The sequence below is a fragment of the Polypterus senegalus genome, chromosome 11 (genome assembly GCF_016835505.1).
Source record: "Polypterus senegalus isolate Bchr_013 chromosome 11, ASM1683550v1, whole genome shotgun sequence".
Taxonomy (NCBI): Eukaryota; Metazoa; Chordata; class Cladistia; order Polypteriformes; family Polypteridae; genus Polypterus; species Polypterus senegalus.
Window position 1 is genome coordinate 66,187,748 of NC_053164.1, and position 23,548 is coordinate 66,211,295.

The window sequence follows — 23,548 nt, forward strand, 5'->3', positions numbered from 1 at the left end:
TATTATTATTACAGATTTTATTTCACAAACCCAGCCACAGGGGATGCACAAACCAGTGTGTTTCTTTGTGCCGGTCCCAAGCCCGGATAAATGGGGAGGGTTACGTCAGGAAAGGCACAAGTTTCCATACCAGATCGGTCGAGCCCCGGGTTAACAACTGCCACCAGTTGATGATGAATGTTGTTAGTGCATATGCACCACAAGTTGGGTGTGCAATGGGTGAGAAAGAAGATTTTTGGGGTGAGTTGGATGAAGTGATGATCAGTGTACCCAAGGGACAGAAAGTGGTGATTGCAGCGGATTCAATAGGCATGTTGGTGAAGGGAACAGTAAAGACGAGTAGGTGATGGGTAGGTATGGTGTCAAGGAGAGGAATGAAGAAGGTCAGAGAATAGTGGATTTTGCCAAAATGATGGACATGGCTGTGGTGAATACGTATTTTAATAAGAGGGAGGAACATAGGGTTACGTACAAGAGTGGAGGAAGATGCATACAGGTAGATGACATCCTATACAGAAAAGTTGGTCTGAAGGAGATTTAAGACTGCAAAGTGGTGGCAGGGGAAAGTGTAGTTAAGCAGCATAGGATGGTGGTCTGTAGGATGACGCTGGAGATCAAGAAAAGGAAAAGAGTGAGGGCAGAGCCAAGGATCAAATGGTGGAAGTTGAAAAAGGAAGACTGCAAGGTTGAGTTTAGGGAGGAGGTAAGACTGGCACTGAGTGGCAGTGAAAAGTTACCAGATAGCTGGGCAACTAAAGCAGAAGTAGTAAGGGTGACAGCAAGAAGGGTGTTTGGTGTGACATCTGGACAGAGGAAGGAGGAAAAAGAAACCTGGTGTTGGAATGGGGAAGTACAGGAGAGTATACAAAGGAAAAGGTTGGCGAATAAGAAGTGGAATATTCAGTGAGATGCAGAAAGTAGACAGGAGTACAAGGAAATAAGGCATAAAGTGAAGAGAGAGGTGGCGAAGGCTAAAGTAAAGGTCTATGATGAGCTGTATGAGAGATTGGTCACTAAGGTGGGAGAATAGGACCTGTACTGATTGGCTAGACAGAGGGACTGAGAAGGAAGAATGTGCAGCAGGTTAGGGTGATAAAGGATTAAGATGGAAATATACTCACAAGCGAGGAGAGTGTGTTGAGTAGATTGAAATAGTACTTTGAGAGGCTGATAAATGAAGAGAGTGAGAGAGAGAGAAGGTTGGATGATGTGGAGATAGTGAATCAGGAAATGAAACAGATTAGCAAGGAGGAAGTAAGGACAGCTATGAAGAGGATGAAGAATGGAAAAGCCGTTGGTCCAGATAACATACCTGTGGAAGCATGGAGGTGTTTAGGAGAGATGGCAGTGTTTTAAACCAGATTGTTTAATGCAATCTTGGAAAGTGAGAGGATGCCTTGAGGAGTGGAGAAGATACTGTATGTACTGGCACTGATTTTTAAGAATAAGGGAGATGTGCAGAACTGTAGTAAATATAAGGGGATAAAATTCATGAGCCACAGCATGAAGTTATGGGAAAGAGTAATTGAAGCTAGGTTAAGAAGGTGATGATTAGTGAGGCAGTATGGTTTCATGCCAGGAAAAAGCACCACAGATGTGATGTTTACTCTGAGGATGTTGATGGAGAAGTATGGAGAAGGCAAGAAGGAGTTTCATTGTGTTTTTATGGACCTGGAGATGAGAGGAGCTGTGGTATTGTATGAGGAAGTCAGGAGTGGCCGGTAAGTATGCAAGTGGTGAGGTCTGCAGTAGGAGTGACAGATACATTCAACGTAGAGGTGGGATTACATCAGGGAGCAGCTTTGAGCCCTTTCTTATTTGCAATGGTGATGGACATGTAGACAGACGAGATTAGACAGGATTATGACGTTTGCAGATGACATTGTGATCTATAGCGAGAGTAGGGAGCAGGTTGAGGAGACTCTGGAGATGAGAGGAATGAAGGTCAGCAGGAACAAGACAGAATACATGTTTGTAAATGATAGAGAGAGGCTGGTGGAATGGTGAGGATACAGGGAGTAGAGTTGGCAAGGTGGATGAGATTAAATACTTGGGATCAACAATATAGAGTAACAGGGAACGTGGAAGAGAGGTGAAGAAGAGAAGGCAGGCATGTTGGAGTGGATGAAGAAGAGTGTCAGACGTGATTTGTGACAGATGGGTATCAGCAAGAGTGAAAGGGAAGGTCTACAGGATGGTAGTAAGACCACCTATGTTATATGGGTTGGAAAAAGGTTCGGCCAGTTGGCCTTGATTGACAATGACAAAACTATCATGAAAAGAGGCATTGTGAAATAAATAGCGATGGAAGTAAAAGAACCATTCGGAAATGTGCTGTTTGGAAAAGTTGATTGTGAAATAAAAGTGATCTTTAAAAATAAAGATAAGGCCATTGTGAAAAACAACCTATAATAATAAAATAATGATTTTTTAATGTCATAATAGATGACTTTTTATAATAATTGACTTTAATTTATTACACAATTTTTTAAGATATATTAATATATATATATCACTGTGCTTTTGCATGTAATTATTTCATAAAGGCCATTTTATTTATTTCATTTTGGCACAAATCATATTCCATAATTAAGATGACCATCTCTCTTACCAGCTGGTAGCCTGAGAAGCTGTCAATGTCACTGTTAAGCTGGGTCTCTAGGATAATGACAGTCTTAATCTTGTTCAGTCTCCAGTTGTATAAAGCACCAGCTGTTTAGCAAGCGACAACCAGACAGTTATGCTTTTGCAAGATGTTTATGACCTATTCAGCCACTGACTTGTTTCTGTCATCTTTGTACAGCTTAGCAGGCATCAGTCCAGGTGCTTCTACTTCATCCAATGGTAGAAGACTAGAACTCTGCATGCTGGCATGAGAGATAACAGTTGCTATCCGTACATAATGAAACAGACAGTGTCATTTGAGGTTCTGAGTATGTCTCAATTAAATCCAGATCCTCATTGAAATGGTGGCGCAGAACTACCTGTTATCCAAGGGAAGATCACATTTTCCTAACCTGAAAGTTCCTATTTCTGTATTTCATTAGCAGTTGGCAATTGCTTAAAATAGTCATACATTTTTATTCTTGTATTTATTGATATATGTTATATGATATATGAATGTATATGTTTCATTAATTTATTTAAACTACCAAATTGTTAGCTGCTTGCAATTTGATGTGTATACAGCATTGTATGGAGTTTTTGTGCTTGTTATCACATTTTTGTGTGTTGTTACATGTTGCTTTATGCCTTATTTTAAATGTCTTAAATTTGTAAAGGTCTACAGCTCTCTGAACCTGTCAATGGAAGTGTGCTTTATAAAACATTTACAATTAATTTAACTTGCCTTTATAACACATGAAAGGCTTTTCCTCACCACAGAATGAGTCATTCCAAGAGCCATCTGACTGGAGCACAGCACAGAAATACAACCTTTCCCAGTTTGTGTATGCTAGAGGCTCTCCATTGGACCACTGCCAGTTGTCACGTTCATGGTGGAGTCCAATCCAAGAGTCATTATTTCTGGTCTTTATTAACAGTTGGTCATTCATTGTTTGGTTCTCAATAGTCGCCAAGTCTGTGTAGTTTGCTCTGCAGTAGTTCTGAGCATCATCCCAGGACAATAATTTTGACACAAAAATGTATGTGCTGGTGCAGGAGAGTGGAGTGCAGGACTCTGAAAAACAGGGTGCACAAATTCAAATATTTACAATGATATCAACTAGTCTGTAAAGCATATTGTAAAGGTCTCATGAATGAGTCTTTTAATTTTAGAAATAACTAAATTTATAAGCCTTAAATTTATTACGAACACCTCTTGAGTACCTTTTAATTTGAATTAGAAATGTTCTTTTTAGGTCACATACATAATTTAAATAACTTACTCTTGTAGCACAAAAAGGGGTTCCGTTTACTACATGCATAATCATTCCAAGCAGAAGTTCTAAGTTCCACACACTTTTGGTCTTTAAACACATTATTGGGCTGGCCTTTTTCCCAGTTTTGAAATGTTGAATTCCCACCATCGGACCATTTCCATGGGTTATCGAATAAACCAATCCAAAAGGGGAAGCTTTTAGCATTCTTCAATATTTCCTGATTTTCTGCCTCATTCCTTATACTGACCAGGTCTGTGTAGTTCACGTGACAGTAGTTCTGAGCTCTGCTCCAGGTCAAGTTCACATTTACCCAGAAATACCTCTCACTAATGTTATTGGTTTCTGCAAAAACAGAATATATTAGCTTAGAAAAATGGAAAATTTTGCATTGGGTTAAATAATTCAAATTTTTTTAAAAAACAGCAAAATTTACATATATACTGTATGTTAGTTTCTTTACTTAATACATGCAGTCCGTAACACAGTATTTCAACTTTATATTCAAAAAATAGAATCAATTATAATATGATTTGCCTGAATTCTTTTGAGGAGGTTATGCTTTTATTGTTTGTATTCATTTTTGAAGTCACTAGGTGATATACTAGCATATACCAACTAGTCACTATGCAACTACGACTAAACATTTATGAGAAATACATTTAATTTGAATGTGTTGATTTTTTTAAAGTGAAACATTCACAACATTAGAAAAAAATTGACGAGAACAGGCCATTCAGTCAAAAAAAACTTGCCAGTCCTAGCCACATAATTCCAGCAAAATCAAACATCAACATCAAATTGAGTTTTGAATGTACCTAGAGTTCTACTCTCTACCAAACTACATGGTAACTTATTTAATGCACTTATAGTTCTCTTTGTGAAGAAAAAAGCCAATCCCAGCTATCACAGGGCACAAGGCAGAAACAAATCAAAGACAGGGCACCAGTCCACCACTGGGCACACACACACACTCATCAAGCACACACTAGGGCCAATTTAGGATCGCCAATGCACCTAACCTGCATGTCTTTGGACTGTGGGAAGAAACTAGAGCACGCGAAGAAAACCTGGGAGAAGATGCAAACTCCACGTAGGGAGTACCCGGGAAGCGAGCACAGATCTCCCTACTGCGAGGTATCAGCACTACCACTGTGCCACCATGCCCACCAGAGAACTGTTAGATAATTTTTATTTTTCTTGGTGCGTGTGGCTCCAAATGCTTTTTTGCACGGAAATAGCATAATTTATGTCATGTCCATGCATGTGACGGGGTACTGGAGTTTAGTCCAGCATCATTTGATGCACCAGGAAACCTGTTAAAAGGCTGGTGTGTGCCTGAGAAAGGTTAGTTTGTGAAGGTAGAGAGTGAAAGGAGAGGCTGGGAGCCAGTGTTCTGTGGGACAGTTGCCCTCTTTAAATAGTTATAAGAGAGAGAAAGAGCTCCAAAGGTTTGTGATTAGGGTTGATGATTTGCATAGAGCCCTTAAAGGTTTTTTTTTATATATATTTTCTTTATGTATTTATTGCAAAAGTTTTAAAAGAACACTGTTTCACCATTTTAGTAACATGTATTTATTATTAATCTAATTATTTTAGAGGCTGAACCTTTGAAATAGTTTTTAATTATTTATTAAACAATAAAAGCACACATTATTTGTATTAGCTACTCTTTTATCTACCTCCTTTATTGTCCTGCTGGTGCTTGGTCCCTAACAAATGCTCCTAGGTCCTGAAATACCTTTGTTGGAGAACCTTGGAATTTGACAATGCCCAGCTTCCTGTGAGGTACCTTATTAAATACTTTCTGAAAATCAATATAAATAATATATGTACCACTCTGGTCATGTCGTTTTGTTGCTTCCCTGTGGAAATCCACTATGTTAGTAAAACATAACCCCTCCTGTTGGAACCTAACCTACTAACTCCTGTTCTTTCCATATTCTGCTCAATCTTCTCCATAATAATTAATTCCATTGTCACAAACCACATTTTTTTCAACTTTTCCTGGGAAGGATACATTTTTCCTTAAACAAGATTTGCCCTGTAATAATGTTATTTGTTGTCAGAATTCTTTTGGTTAGGAATTCTAATGTATATAGCAGTGTCACTCAATCAACAACAACAATGTATGTCTTGCATAGCCCAAAGTCACAAAAGGAATGCACAAAAAAACCCTTGTAAGGAAAAAATCGAAGAAATCTTGAGAAAAGCAATTCAGAGGGAGACCTCCTTCCAGGTTGGTTGGACATGCAATGGGTGCCAAAAAATGGCTAATCTATCATTGCCACCTCAGAAATATAATACAATAGTACAAACCACAAGGTAAAATGCAGGAATAGATTATACCACTTACTAAAGACAGAACTACCACATATGAGGAGACAGACTGTGTGAATACATCAAAAACAAAGTAGAAACTAATTAACATAAATGAAAAACTACTATATCTGTCCATCATTCAATTATAGAACCTAGGAGTCAGAAAAGCCAGACACAGTCAGAATTCTAGAGACTGGCCATTCTAAAGCTGAGTCAGTGCTGAGCTGGCCAATCTGATGAAAGGACTCTTCTACCCTGTGATTCCAGTGCTCCTCTATCTGAAAATATATTAATATTATTATTACTTTTCCATGCCAGGCAGTGGGAGTGCAAGTGGTTGCAAGGGTTACATCTCTGCGAAAGGTGTGGCTCCCATGTCAGTTACATGATAGTATAAGTAATATAAATCATTTCTGAGTGAAACATTCACTATCACACTTAGTGGATAGCTATAGAAAAATATGAACAAAAACCTTTCTTGCATTTATTTTCTTGTTTTGACCCTGCTTTGTTTTCTATTTTGAACAACACATTTTCCTTACCCTTCGGTTTAGCTTCCAGATCTCTTGTCTTCCTGTTTTAGATCTTTGCCAGCCTAGTTACTTTAGCGTTTATGAGACAGTCAAAAAGCCTAAAGGTGAGTGAAACATCACAAGACAAGGGGTTGTCACAAGGAACTAAGGAAAAATAAGTCCTTCCATTTCCTGGGTTCCAAAATGGCTGCCAAGAAGTCACTTCCAGCGCCAGCCCTGATATCACCTCCAGCTACTATGAGTGACTTCCGGTTCTGTTCAGAATGACGTCACTTCCAGCTCCTGAATTCGACGTAATTTCCTGCCAACCACTTCCTGTTTTCATTCCCATACTGTATATAAACGCCATTTTGTTTCATGTACCTTGTCAATTGCTACCATTACAATACTTTTGATCATTTCAACCATTTTTGCTGCTTTATTTTTGTCCATTGGACAATATACAGGGATGGTCCCAAAAACTTTGTTTTTGTGGAGCTGCTTTTTTCTTTATATTCCACACCCCTTCAACCTGTCTTTTCGTTTTTTTTCTGATAGCAAAATGCAATTGATTTACTTGTGATGAATGTTAAGCTTACTGGCTTACTTGGATCTACCCAGTCACCCTTTTTTATATAATGGAATAATATTGGCTATTTTCTAGTCTTGAGAAATTTCTTGAGTGTGCAGTGACTTTTGAAAAATATGCATCAAGGGTTTATATATGCACTAACTAACCTTCTTAAGCACTTGAGGATAAATGTTACCTGGTGCTGTTAGATCTCAGCCTATTTAATGTAAGCAGTACTTCTCCTTCCCTCTGTTACTGCTAGCAGGTTGTCCACTTTCTCATATGTGAAAACTTCAAAAAACAAGTTTAGAGCATTTGCCATTTCATTGTCTAAATATTTTAATTTCTTCTTACTATTTCTTCATCTCCTCTCTGACTGTTCTTTTATTACTAAAATATTCAAAGAATCCATTTGGGTCATTTTTTGCCTTATCTACTATGTTCCTCTTGAAATGCCTTTTAGCCTCCCTAATACCCCAAAACTGCATCTCACACCAAATAAAGATTTAGTCTTCCACTCTCACAACCTTTCTCCTCCTGGGGACTGGTTTTAACATGGGTCACTGAGGCTCCTCATGCCTGCTTACCACCTCAGAGTTTTTAGAGTTGCTGTGCAGCTCTGAAAAGGTCTTTCAAAAATGGTTTGACAATTCCAGTTCTGGGGTTGATGCCCCTGAATGGTTTGCACCCTTTACCTTGCACTTAAATTAGGCCAGGGATCTCATTTATTAAACTTTGTGTAGATTCAACCATGAAAATATGTTCACACCAAAAATAAACAATCGGAAAATGCTTATGCCAAAAACAGTCAGATTTCTAAAACCTGGTGTGCACAAATTTTTATGCAATTTACCTTTTTAAATCTTAATCATCTTGTAAATGTATGCACATGAACACACCTGGAGCATTGTGTGGTTGCCAACCTGGAACAACCATACATGGTCTATGCTAATGAAACTCATACATATGCAGTCACGATGCTGTAGATCTTTATTGGCTGATAGAGCAACCTCCCAGCTAAAAAACCAGCCACGGCCAATTGCATTTGAGAAGTAATATGGTCTCCATAGCATTGTAATGTTGCTCATTAGCGCTCTGGGATTTTGGGAAAGGCATAAGGTGCCAGCAACTGAACAGGTAGCCACTATCACCTGGCACATGTTATGACCTGATTTCTGTTACAATGAATATTATGGAACACATGAAACACTGAGGGATTAACCAGTTACCTTACCAACAAGCCATCCTATTCACATACCAGTGTCTACCACTGCTTACCTTCACTAGAATGATTGTTTGCCTACCACAAAGCCCCTCTCTTATACTTCTTTACTTTCTTGCCCGTTGCATACAATAGTTAAAATAGTTTCCTTCATCCTTAAATGAGCACATATGCCTTAATTCTCTACTAATGTTAATGCTACCTAATGCAACCAAGAATACATATTTTTCAGGAGCAAAAGTTATGCTTTGATTAACTCTCATTCAGCAGTAATGCACAACCCCTATCACTTCTTTCACTTGAACTTGCAAGGATGACATCAACATGTGAATACTTTACTCTCAGTCTCCAAACACATCTCTGTCTCCTCTCCTCTCTCTTTTTTTCATCTTCATAGAAAAAAATATTTGGCATCAAGGAATGTTTCCTGGGCCATACTGCTAAATTCTGTAACCTAAGTCTATCTGCCATGAATTTATTTCTAGGCACTGTGTACAGGCATTAGCAAGTAATGTTTTTCATCATAATAAAAATGTAGTTTTGTTAGTTTCTTCATGAAGAATAATTGAAAATGGACTTGGCTTTAACGTAAAGCTCTACCACTTCTTTATTTTTACTGTATTAGTTTTAAAACCTGGTCACTTTCGGCCTGTGGACACTGAGTCAGTCCCCTAAACACATTCCCCTAAGAAAGCCAGTCATTTGCAATTTATCCACCTTCTTGTATTAAAAAAATACAGTATGTACTTTGAGGGTCATGGGGGATGGACAGGCATCCCGGCCAGGATGGTGGTTGGCTTCCAGCCAGAGAAGGAAGCCAAAACAGAAAGACAAGTTATGTAGTTGTAACCAGTAGGTGAACCTAAACCCCCAGACACAATTACACAATACAGTCCTGGGTTCAAATATAAGATCTTCTTTATTATCTTTACTTCCAACATTCTCCCAGTTCTCTTCCTTAATAATACGATTATCAAAACCAACTCATTTACCTCCTTCCACATCTCCCTGAAGCCTCACCCACACTCTGACTGCACTTACTGGAAACTTGGCTTCTTTCATGCCAGACCAGCATTGCACACGGGTAGGACATCCAGGCCAGGTGGAATTCTTTTAAAGAAGTCATACTGATCCCTTGACGCTCCCCCTGGTGGCACTCAAGTTCTCCAACAGGACTGTCTCCTAAGGATTACAATTCCCAGTCTGCCCTATGGATATTCCTATGGGTGTCCCAACAGTGGGACGCTGCTACCTTGTGTATAGGAGAAGAATATAACTTTATGTGACAGGTGTCTGTTGTCCTTTCATTTCTGGTTTCCTTTTCTGGCTGAAAGCCAATTTCCATCCTGGCTGGGATGCTCGTCTGTCCCCCACGATACTCACGGTACATTATAAAAAGTACTACGTGATGCTTAAGTATTCATATGTTAATACTGCCTGTAACACAAGAAGTGTTACAGTTGACACCATATGGCATTTCGTATTTTTAAATGCTTAATTATTTCACCAGTATTCCTGTTATGTTCCCGTCACTCTTTGATATTTCCTAAATTACTGCCTCTGTTGTCATAAGTCTAAAATTCGATGTAAAAAATCTGATTTTGTTATTTTTAAACCAAAGACCTTGCTATTAATGCCACAAGCAACACCACTGATCATTTTTACCCAGGTCGCTGCCTCTCTCTTTTGGAAAGTTTTTTCAGATTTATTTATTTCACATACTGAAACAATGTCAGTGATTGTAAGTGATATTTTTTTCTGTGAGTATTGTGTAGACATCTGGAAGAGAGACACCAATTCATATTTACGCAGCAAAAATGCAGTACCCTCAATAACGGTGGCTAGATTGAATTTTTCAAACTGAAAGCCATCTCACTTAATGTTTCCAAAGACACAGCAGACCCAGCAATGTACGCAATGCAAGAACGTAGGCTTTCTTTGTGGAGATGGGGGGCTAAGGCACTTGGACATGAGAGAAAAGCATTGTGCTGAAAGGTGTCTTACTTACAATGTTTCCAAAATAAGGCAGGCCTGACTATATATGCAAATCCTTCTATATAAAAGCGGTCGGGTGTCCTTCCGTCCCGTGAGTGCTACTCAGGCGCGGAGTTTCACACACGCCCCGTCCATTTTGCAATGCACGATGGGATTTGTAGTTTTGTTTTTCCAGGTAAATGATGATTTTCTACTCCAGATTGTGCGATATCTTCTTCTTTTTTCTTGCTATATAAAAGCGGTCGGGATTGTCCTTCCGTCCCGTGAGTGGAAAGCGTAGCGGTATTCTGCTTATCACAGACTACCTACTTGCAGCTTGTGGTACGAAGCGACATGATGTGAGCAGAGTTCTGGTGCTCCCATCGTTCCCTTGCTTTTGTGCGCGATGCGCTGGAAAAATAGACAAAATTATGTCTCTGGAAATAATTAATGTTGATGGAGTACAAATGCCTCACCGCGTAGTAAATATCAGGGGGGTTCAAAAGGGCGACCTCAATATAGAAAAAATGTTTAAATTTCATCACAAAAATAACAGAAACTACGAGTATTAAAGTAATACCGCTCAAATGCAATATAACCAAATTAATGAGTTTGTATAAAATATCAAATTGATCTACATATTGAATTGCCTTAAGAAGTGGTCAACTTAAAAGTCGGTCGCCTTAAAAGGCGGGTCAGCCTAGTGCGAAAATAAAAGGTGGGCTTTCTTTGTGAAGATTGAAGGACTGATGGATTATGGTACTTGGCTTTGAATAAAGTGTCTTTTCAAAAAAAATGTTTCTGTATAGCTATATGAAAATGCCAGTGCACATATTGAATAGCATACAAACACAATTTCACATGTTTGTACAATATAATGCACACATAATGATTCTACTTCTGATGTGTACAGATACAAAGAATGATTACTGTTTATTTTTGCATTTGTATACATTGTTGAATATGCAGTGTCTGAATATTGCAATGTTTTCACAGAAATTTGAATAAGTACACACCCAGTATCAATTTGGACTTATTAAATGTGTCATCTTGTTTGTTCTCTTTTCCACATATCAAGTTGATGCTGGCTTTATTCTTCATATCCTAACATTTCTGCTGCTCTATCAGACATTTGGCACATTTTATGCCTTAACTGCATCTTGCGGTAAATAGGGAGAGAACAGAACCACTGATAAGCAATTATTCAAATTAAAAAGTTGATGTCCTTTCACACTGTGCAAGTCAAGCAAAACTGATAAGCATGGCCTCAAATTTTGAACAGCTGCTGATGTAAATAACAAATACATACTAAATGATGTTCCCTATTTGGACAAAAAATTACACTCGATTGCAAGGAAAAGACAGTCTGTGACTGTGATGATGTAACTTGTTGAGATTTTTATAGGCAATGGAAAGAATGTCAGTGCTAACAATATTTTCACACCACTTTCCATGGCAAGTAAAGTACTTGCCTAAAAGACAACCCTTCTCTGTACCAAAGTGGAAACAAAATGAGATTGAATTTAACCCCCTTCCCTCATGATAGGTAACAAAAGAGATTGTGAAGGAGACAGACACCAATGAAGATCAAAGACAGTGTCAGTGCACAAGCTAAAATGCAAAAGTCAATGAAATGCCTCCATTTTTAATGCAGGAGTCACTCATTCTGCTGCTGTGGACAGTTTTGTAATTAGTTTATCATGGCATTTGCTGTTTACCTATCTATTTTGTGAAATCTGAAAGTATGGCTGTTATTTTTATAAACTACTAGCAAAATACCCGCGCTTCACAGTGGAGAAGTAGTGTGTTAAAGAATTTATGAAAAAGAAAAGGAAACATTTTAAAAATAATGTAACATGATTGTCAATGTAATTATTTTGTCACTGTTATGACTGTTGCTGTCATCAAGGATTTGATTATCATTATTTCTTTGTTTGGCAAGCAATTATTTACTTTTACATTCATTCAAGCAATAGTAGGCTATCTATGGTTTGTTTTGGTAAAGCAGTAGGGATGTACCATCAGGATGCCATAATGATAGGCCATTAGAGAGAACAAACGGCTTCAGAAGCCACCTGGCATAGTCATGGCAGTCATACTGTAGTTCTGATAACATGGGTGCCGGTTTTAGTGTTAAAAATTGTTTTAAAACATGAAAAAAGAGGGAAATCTTAATTTCATTTCAATGCAATCCAATGAGTAAGATGGCCTGAGATACAAACAAACATTGAAGCACTGTGTATTGCTTTTATTTAGTCAACAAAGATCTAAAGATATACCCTAAAGGATAGTAGTCATCTGCTGAAACATTAGCATCAGGTGCACCAAAGTAGCTGCAAATAATCAGCAAAAAACTAGAGGGTTGCTTGAATGGAGCCGTTTTAAATATTTTTTCATTGTTCACATATTTACTATATTTCTTTATATATGTGTTTTGTTTTGTTTTTTACAATGGTGGTACACACAGACGCTTCGTGCTCTCTAATTAGGTGCTCTTTTGTGTTAAAAATGTTCATAATATTGACTTTCATCATTTTTCAAACAAAAGCGAGCATCCACTACAATACCCAAAAGATTTGACAGATTGGTTCAAACAGCACAGATAATTATTATAACACAGAAGCAATACCGCAGGAGATTCTCAGATCACTGGGACTTACATTGACTCCTACCCTTGGAAGAAGGCAATGAAAGACAGCACAGAGAGAGGAAGCAAAAGAGAGGTAAGCAAGCAGAATTACAAGCTAGGCTACGAGTTGCTTCACATAAAACCCCTCTTCCTAGCGCTCTTCTTGCGAATACTGTTTATATGGATGAATGAGTGTATCATCGTGGTATTTCCCTCTACTTACCCTTTACCTGTTTTCTGAAGGGTAAGTGTTCTCGTCAAGTTCGTTATCGGGTTGGTCTACTGTTGCACTTTAAGATGAACACACACATACGTAGCTATACGCATACACACAGACCCTATCCACAACAGTGCCCCATGAATGACACACACACGCTGATTAACCTCTAGCACTTTAAACCACGCAAGTGCGTTAGGAATAACACAGCCTGTCACTCAACACTTCAAGGGACTTACTTATTATCGGCACGAACAACATACGATATTTTAGTGATATCTCAGACCTAAATATTACTTTTGGTCTACAAGAATACATTTAAACATACAAAGACTCAGCACTCTTGACTATAGGCCATTTGTCAGCCAAAAATACATTCTTCTCTCGTACTGTCCCTTCTATTGAGTAGTGCCCTCACTCTCAGCCTAATAAACCTCGCAGCACAGATATAATGGCAAAATCCGGCTGTCACTAGGTGCTCAAAGAAATCTAACTTATTACTTCAATCACTCTAGACATTAAGACAAAGCATAGAAAGTTAAAAGCAGCATGGTATTTATTACAAGAATAATAATAATACCACTGGAACAAAGAATACTAGAAAATAGGTACTGATAGGAAAGTCTGAATATACAGTATATAGTCTTTAGAAAAAGCTTACGGAAAAAGGTAGAGATGACAAGGATGAATGATGAATGTCCCAGGGAGGAGTTTGATTTAGCAAACTTTAACAAAATTTAGGGGGTCTTTCCAGACTGTCTTAAGACTGCTGTAGTTAAACCCCTGCTCAAGAAAAATAATCTTGACCCCTCTGCCTTTGAAAATTTTAGACCCATTTCTAACCTACCCTTCTTAAGTAAAATTCTAGAGAAGGCAGTCATTATGCAGTTAAATGACCACCTAAATAAACATGCTATTCTTGATACTTTTCAGTCAGGCTTCAGAACAAATCACAGTACAGAAACTGCACTCGTTAAAGTAGTAAATGACTTGCGGGTAAATGTAGACAGAGGCCATTTATCTGTTCTCATCCTCTTAGATCTGAGTGCTGCATTTGACACCATTGATCATAATATTCTTAGAAATCGCCTTAGTCAATGGGTGGGCCTCTCTGGCAGTGTCTTAAATTGGTTTGAATCCTACCTGGCAGGGAGAAAATTCTTTGTGAGTTGTGGTAATCAAATCTCAAAGACACATGATATCCGATATGGTGTTCCACAAGGCTCTATCCTGGGTCCGCTGTTATTCTCAATCTACATGCTTCCGTTAGGTCAGATTATCTCAGGTTACAACGTGAGCTACCACAGCTATGACACACAGCTGTACTTATCTATAGCACCTGATGACTCCGACTCTTTCGATACACTAACACAATGTCTTACTGGTATTTCTGAATGGATGAATAGTAATTTTCTCAAACTAAATAAAGAGAAAACTGAAATTTTAGTAATTGGCAATAATGGATTCAGCGAGGTTATCAGAAATAAACTTGATGCACTAGGATTAAAAGTTAAGACGGAAGTAAAAAATTTAGGGGTAACCGTTGACTGTAATTTGAATTTTAAATCGCATATTCATCAGACCACTAGGACAGCATTTTTTCACTTAAGAAACATAGCTAAAGTTAGACCTCTTATATCATTGAAAGATGCGGAGAAATTAATTCACGCTTTTGTTTTCAGTAGACTAGATTACTGTAACGCACTCCTCTCAGGACTACCCAAAAAAGACATAAATCATTTGCAACGAGTGCAGAATGCAGCTGCTAGAATCCTAACTGGGAAAAGAAAATCCGAACACATTTCTCCAGTTTTGATGTCACTACACTGGTTGCTTGTGTCATTCAGGATTGACTTTAAAATACTGCTTATGGTTTATAAAGCCTTAAATAATCTCGCTCCATCTTATATATCGGAATGCCTGACGCGTTATATTCCAAATCGTAACCTTAGATCTTCAAATGAGTGTCTCCTTATAATTCCAAAAGCTAAACTTAAAAGAAGTGGTGAGGCGGCCTTCTGCTGTTATGCACCCAAAATGTTTATATATTAAACATTACATAATTACCTTAAAGTTTGCCTATCTTTCCAATTCAGTAAAAATAAGGATGGACAGCATCATGCTCCTCCTTCTGGAAACTGATGCTGTCTAATTTCACCTGTTTACGAGGTGACAAGGATGCTGTCTCGCAATACAGCAAGCATTAACAACTGATGCGTTTATAGTCTGTTTCTTTTGTCGTGTGTGTAAATATAAATGAATGATTTCACTTAAACATATTAGAGAATACCATATTCTGGGATGGTATCAGTGTTGGAATGTGTATTTAAGGCTAATTTTACTGTATGAAGACCTATTACTTTGAAGGCTACTTGTGTATCGATGCTAAGACAGCAACACCCAAGTTACTGTTTAAGAGAAACTACTGAATATTGTTTATGTGTTCGATATTTGACCTTTTGTTAATGTTATTATCTCAATTGAACTTGATTCTCGTTACATTTAACCATGTTAATGTGGAAAGACAGTGGTTAATTTCTAGATCAATGTGTTATTGTTCTAAATATTAAAAAAGTGCAATTTCTTTCAAGCAATTACAGTAATGTCATTTCCTGTCGTTCATTAAAAAGACACAATACCTGTATTAAGTCTGTATGCATATAAAGGAGAAAAAGATTCCTTTGCCAGTTACAATTTAGTGTTAACTGCGTGGCATATAAAATAAAGTGGTTATTCTGAAAGACATCTCATGTCTCTTTGTCTTTGCCTGGATCTGCTGTGGGTTCAACTTCCTGACTCAGCAGTCTATGATGATAAAGACTGCTCACTGAGAAACACTTTCTTTATAATATTAGATTAAATAAACTGTATTAATTCCATGGGGAAATTCTGATGCATGGGAACAGAAACATAAAAACAAGGATACAGACTCACAGGACAAATGATACAGCCGATCAATCAATCAATCAATCAATCAATAAAATAAATGTATATTGCTGCAGATATTTCAAAATTAACTTAACATGTACATTGGGAGGAAGTATTGAATTGCCTTATAGCAATGGACAGAAAAGACCCCCAGAGACGCTTCTTAGCACACCTTGGTAGAATGAGCCTGTGGCTAAAAATGCTCCAAAAGAGTGCATCCTGGAGGGGATGGAGGGAATTTTTTCCTGATTGCATCCAATTTTCCCACCATCCTCTTTTCCACAACGGCTTCCAGTGTATCCATCATTTGCCCTGTGATGGGGCAGCCTTTCCCAATACATTTGTTCAGGCATTGTGCTTCTTTTGAGCTCAAGTTGCTTCCCCAGGAGACTGCAACTTAGTACAGCACACTAGCTACAATGGGGTGATAGAACATTTCCAACAGCTTGATGCATATATCAAAAGACCTGAATCTCCTTAAGACGCACAGTCTGCTCATACCCTTCTTGTAAAGAACTACTGTGTTGTCAGACCAGTCCAGTTTGTTGTTTATGTGAATCCCCAGTTACACATAGCACTGTACCACTTCCATGTCCTCCCCGAAAGGTGACAGGTCTCATAGGCTTCTTGGCACAAGTCCAACACCAGCTCTTTTGTCTTGCTGATGTTGAGTTGCAGGTTGTTGTCACTGCACCACAAGACAAGTCCTCCATAACTTTCCTGTTCACTGGCTCTTTTCCGTTATTAATGCAGCCTATGATGGAGGTATCATCTATAATTTATGTAGATTGCAATCACTGGTACTGTACTGGACATCTTTTGGGTAGAGGGTAAACAGAAAGGGAGACAGGACTGTTCCCAAAAGTCCTCCAGTATTACACACCGCCATTTCTGACACACAGTCACCTCAGACATACAAACTGTTCTCTGTTGGTTAGGTAGCCTATTATCCAGGAGATTGTGGGGGCATTAAGATGCAATGTCTTGAGCTTTTTTCCTAGTCAATGAGGCAGAATGGTGTTAGGCACTGGAAAAATCAACAAATATTGAAAACCAGGGTTCATAGCTGTTTTAGGACCAGTGTAAAAGTGGCATAAGGTGAAGAAACGGCTGGATTAATGCCTATCTTGGCATCTTCAAACTTATTTTTCACAACTATCATTTTTCAGAACTATACTCAGCAAAAAGAGAAACGTCCTCTGACTTTCAACTGTTTTTACTTTCAGTAAACTTAATGTGTAAATATTTGTATGAACACTAAAAGAGTCAACACCATAAGACATAAACTAAAAATGTTTCACAATGTGTCCCTGAATGAAGGGAGGCTCAAAATCAAAAGTACCAGTCAGTATCTGGTGTGGCCACCAGCTGCTTGAAGTACTGCAGTGCATCTCCTCCTCATGGACTGGACCAGATTTGTCAGTTCTTGCTGTGAGATGTTACCCCACTCTTCAACCAAGGCACCTGCAAGTTCCTGGACATTTCTGGGGGAATGGCCCTAGCCCTCACCCTGCGATCCAACAGGTCCCAAACGTGCTCAATGGGATTGAGATCCGGGCTCTTCGCTGGCCATGGCAGAACACTGACATTGCTGTCATGCAGAAAGAGCACTTTTTGCCACTCCTGTCTGGTCCAGCGAAGGTGGGTTTGTGCCCATAGGCGGCGTTGTTGCTGGTGATGTCTGGTAAGGACCTGCCTTACAACAGGCCTACAAGCCCTCAGTCCAGCCTCTCTCAGCCTATTGCGGACAGTCTGAGCACTGATGGAGGGATTGTGTGTTCCTGGTGTGACTCGGGCAGTTGTTGTGGCCATCCTGTACCTGTCACGCAGGTGTGATATTCGGATGTACCGATCCTGTGCAGGTGTTGTTACACGTGGTCTTCCACTGCGAGGATGATCAGCTGTCCTTCCTGTCTCCCTGTAGCGCTGTCTTAGGCGTCTCACAGTGAGGACATGGCAATTTATTGCCCTAGCCACATCAGCAGTCCTCATGCCTCCCTGCAGCATGCCTAATGCACGTTCACGCAGATGAGCAGGGACCCTGGGCATCTTTCTTTGGGTGTTTTTCACAGTCGGTAGACAAGTCTCTTTAGTGTCCTGCGTTTTTAGAACTGTGACCTTAAATGCCTACTTTCTGTAAGCTGTTAAGGTCTTAACGACCATTCCACAGGTGCATGTTAATTAATTGATTATGGTTAATTGAAAATGCATGGAAAACATTGTTTAAACCCTTTACAATGAAGATCTGTAAAGTTATTTGGATTTTTAAAACATTATTGTTGAAATACACAGTCCTGAAAAAGGAACGTTTCTTTTTTGCTGAGTATATTTATTGGAGATAACCTAGTTTTCTTCCCACACTGGTCCAAGTGAGGCATCTCCACACTTAGATACTTTTTGATGACTCTTGTCTTTGCATTTCTGTCCTTGCGGTCAATCTATGGCATTCCTTCTTTGTCTTTCTTTGTTTATCTCCAGTTTAGATCCAGTTTATCTACAGTTTAGATCAATCCTTAATCCAAGTAAAATGTCTATATCTTATCCACCCCCTCCCTCATCCATTAATCAAATTATACACATCAATATCCCAGTTTGCAAAATCCGGTATCGGCCCTATGTGCACATTTGCGAAATGCTTTACAATGTGCTTCGCCTTTTCAAGTATCTGACGACACAATCTATTCTTGGACCTTATCTGCAAAAACATATCGATATCAGCTAGAAACCCTAATCTTCAAAATACTCAATTTTAGTTTGTGCATAGATTATATTCTGATAGTAAATGATTTGTCATGTGCTTTGCCACAAACCTGTCATGCCATCTGGGGCAGTAGGCACTTTTCTTCACACATTTTTCGAATGTCCCATCATAGCTCTTTTTTATCTAATGTTGCCTTGTTTCTGTCTCCCAGTCTTGATGTAGACATTCCACTCTTGCCACATTATTTTATTCTGCTTGATCTTTCCTCCCTCACACTGGATTTTCTCCAAAAGATGGTATTCTTCTTCTAAATCTATTTTAAGAATGTCTTTTTAAATCCACAGACTACATCATTCTCAGTTTTCAAAGCCTCTTTTCTTAATATAACCTAGTTACAGCTTTCAGGAGCAAAAATTATTGTTTCACAACAGTAGAAAGTGGCAGCATTGGGTGAAAATCATTCATGGCCAGGTTTTGATTGGGGACCTGTTGGCATGGCTGCCTCTCCCGCTTGCTAGTTTGGGCTTCTTTCACTATATATGTTGCTTTGAAGGGCTAGGGAAAAAGGCTGGGGGGGTGGATGACAAAGGCAGGTGGTTCATTATATACAGTATATATATATATATATATATATATATATATATATATATATATATATATATATATATATATATATATATATATATATATATATACTACTAAAAGGCAAAGCCCTCACTGACTGACTGACTGATCACTAATTCTCCAACTTCCCGTGTAGGTAGAAGGCTGAAATTTGGCAGGCTCATTCCTTACAGCTTACTTACAAAAGTTGAGCAGGTTTCATTTCGAAATTCTACGCGTGATGGTCATAACTGGAACCTATTTTCGTCCATATACTGTAATAGACTGCAGCTCGATAGCCGTGGGAGGCGCAGTTTCATATTAAAGCATTTAACCAATCACATGTGACTGGGACAGGTTCAAGATGTGGATTGATGACGGTGCAGGAGATAATTATACTACACAGGAGCACTATAAGAGTGAAATGCTTAAGCCCTTCACCTATGGTTCTGCATGTGAGTTGATGGCTGCCGCTGAATTGTTCGGTTGTCGCTTTCAAGTGTACCGAAATGGCCAAATATTTTACACGTTTCAAAACCGCCAATGCCTCTTAAACATCTTAGATTGACAGGTGACGATTTCAGTAGTGGACACTTTCATGTTTATGAATGTTTCAACTCTCAAAAGCTGGATGTGATTTTATCGATGAAACCGTTTGTGTGCTTACAATGCTTGACAGATGCCGAATGTCTCTTCAACACAAGTCCTACAAATACTGTCGTAATTGAAACAAACCATGAAACTCAAACCGATTATGACAGCAGCAATCCAAGCTGTGAGATTTGAGACAAGATTACTGTTCACATGGCCAACTGTAAGTTACATATACTAGCAAAATACCCGCGCTTCGCAGCGGCGAACTACTGTCTTAAAATTTTTATTAAGAAGAAAAGTAAACCTTTTTAAACTGAGGGAAAATATACCAATAATTATTTGTTAAGGATCTCTTTGTATACCACATTGTCAGTTTGGCCCTTCGGTTGTAATATGACCAAGCTGTGCACTGAGCTTACTCTTGAGCATGCAATGTACAGTTGGCCATGTGAAAAGCAATCTTGCCTCAAATCAATGCCAACCTTTTGTACGGTCTGTCCCTGATACTTATTATCATTGCGAAGCAGAGCCTTACTGGAAATTGGAGGTGTTTGAATTGAAATGGGAGATCAGAGGGTATAACGGGGATGCGAGGAATAAAAACTCTCTCCCCTGAGCCACCGCCAGTAAAAATAGTTGCCTCAATTAGGTTCTTTTGCAGACACGTGACCTGAAGTCTCATGCTGTTACAAAGTTTCGGTGGCTGTAAGTTTCTCAGTAACATTATTGGTGCCCCAACCTTCAAAATTAGATTATGCTCATGAGTGCCTGGAGGATTCAGAGTGTGGAGAAACTCTACCGGATAGTGCACTGCGTCTTCCACTTCTACAACTGAATCCACAGACTGATATGTTTTCGATTGTGAAGGAAGTTCTTGAAGTAAAATGTGGTTTATAGTCGTAGTCATGTCATTTCTTGGTGTCAGGATAGCTCTCTCCCTCAACCATGACACGTTGCGCCGTTTTCGTTGGAAAGTTCAATATGGTGGCCGACAGTGGCATCATACCACTGAAATAAGTACGTACATCGGTTTTGGTTAGCGCAAGGAAGCCGCCTACCAAATTTCATGAAGATGGGGCCATAAATAAGAAAGTTTAACATGGCGGACGCTGTTGATCGTTATGACCGTTATGCGTAGAATTTCGAAATGCAACCTGCTTAACTTTTGTAAGTAAGCTGTAAGAAATGAGCCTGCCAAATTTCAGCCATCTACCTACACGGGAATTTGGAAAATTAGTGATGTTGGAAAAATCAATATGGCGTCCGACAGTGGCGTCATACCACCAAAATAAGTACGTACATTGGTTTTGGTTAGTACAGAGAAGCCGCTTGCCAAATTTTGTGAAGATGGGACCATAAATAAGAAAGTTCAACATGGCGGACGTTGTTGACCATTATGACCGTTACGTGTAGAATTTTGAAATGAAACCTGCTTAACTTTTGTAAGTATCTGTAAGGAATGAGCCTGCCAAATTTCAGCCTTCTACCTATACGGGAAGTGGGAGAATTAGTGACATTGGAATCTTCAATATGGCGGCCGACAGTGGCATCATACCACTGAAATAAGTACATACATTGGTTTTGGTTAGTGCAGGGAAGCAACCTACCAAATTTTGTGAAGATGGGACCATAAATAAGAAAGTTCAACATGGCGAACGTTGTTGATCGCTATGACCGTTACGCGTAAAATTTCAAAATGAAACCTGCTTAACTTTTGCAAGTAAGCTGTAAGGAATGAGCCTGCCAAATTTCAGCCTTCTACCTACACGGGAAGTTGGAGAATTAGTGATGTTGGAAAGTTCAATATGGTGGCTGACAGTGGCGTCATACCTCCGAAATAAGTACGTACATTGGTTTCGGTTAGTGCAGGGAAGCCACCTACCAAATTTCATGAAGATGGGGTCAGCCTTCTACCTACACGGGAAGTTGGAAAATTAGTCACATTGGAAAGTTCAATATGGCGGCCGACAGTGGCGTCATACCATCTAAATAAGTATGTACATCAGTTTCGGTTAGCGTAGGGAAGTCGCCTACCAAATTTCGTGAAGATGGGGCCATAAATAAGAAAGTTCAACATGGCAGACGTTGTCGACCGTTATGACCGTTACGTGTAGAATTTCAAAATGAAACCTGCTTAACTTTTATAAGTAAGCCGTAAGGAATGAGCCTGCCAAATTTCAGCCTTCTACCTACACGGGATGTTGGAGAATTAGTGATGAGTGAGTCAGTCAGTGAGGGCTTTGCCTTTTATTAGTATAGATATGTTTATATATGTGTGTGTATATATATGTATGTATATATATATATATATATATATATATATATATATATATATATATATATGACAGCAACACTCATAACAGTGACAAAACAACTACATTGACAATCATGTTACGTTATTTTTAAAATGCTTCCTTTTCTGTTTCATTAATTCTTTAACACACTACTTCTCCGCTGCGAAGCACGGGTATTTTGCTAGTAAATATATATATATATACAGTAATCCCTCCTCGATCGCGGGGGTTGCGTTCCAGACCCCCCCGCGTTAGGTGAAAATCCGCGAAGTAGAAACCATATGTTTGTATGGTTGTTTTTATATATTTTAAGCCCTTATAAACTCTCCCACCCTGTTAACATTATTAGAGCCCTCTAGCCATGAAATAACACCCTTTAGTCAAACGTTTAAACTGTGCTCCATTACAAGACAGAGATGACAGTTCTTTCTCACAATTAAAAGAAAGCAAGCATATCTTATCTTCAAAGGAGCGCGTCATAAAGGAGCCGTCAGAGCAGAGAATGTCAGATAGAGCGCTCGCTAAGAAAAGCAAACAATCAAAAAATCAATACGTGCTTTTAAGTATACAGAAGCACCGCGATAGCAGCATTTTGTAGAGGAGCGTCCGTGTCCTCTGTGCAAACAGCCCCTCCGCTCACACCCCCTCCGTCAGGCAGAGAGAGTGAGAAAGATAGAGAGAAGCAAACAAGCACCGCGCGGGAAGCATATCTTATAGCTTTGAGGAGTTTTAGTTAATATGTAATACATGCTCTGATTGGGTAGCTTCTAAGCCAACCGCCAATAGCATCCTTTGTATGAAATCAACTGGGCAATCAAACTGAGGAAGCATGTAACCTAAATTAAAAGACCCATTGTCCAGAAAGCGTAACCAGCGAAAAATCTGTGATATATATTTAGATGTGCTTACATTTAAAATCCGATAGAGTGAAGCCGCTGAAAGTCGCGATATAGCGAGGATTACTGTATATATATATATATATATATATATACAGTAATATATATATATATATATATATATATATATATATATATGGTGGCAGATGCCTGAGGATGTGACCCAGCCTTTATGCCTTGGAGGAGCAGAAAAGGGCGTACACCCAC

At 38.9% G+C, this 23,548-nt stretch overlaps 1 protein-coding gene across 1 annotated transcript in view; it reads right to left on the reverse strand.

The window, feature by feature from the left end:
- Window positions 1–23,548, reverse strand: part of LOC120539117 (C-type mannose receptor 2-like) — a 116,105-nt gene that overhangs the window by 27,290 nt on the left and 65,267 nt on the right. The window contains exons 5-6 of the mRNA XM_039768890.1: window positions 3,888–4,223; window positions 3,380–3,679 (exon numbers count right to left, since the gene is read on the reverse strand). Of these exons, the coding sequence (XP_039624824.1) occupies window positions 3,380–3,679; window positions 3,888–4,223 (636 nt within the window). The remainder of the gene's footprint in view (window positions 1–3,379; window positions 3,680–3,887; window positions 4,224–23,548) is intronic.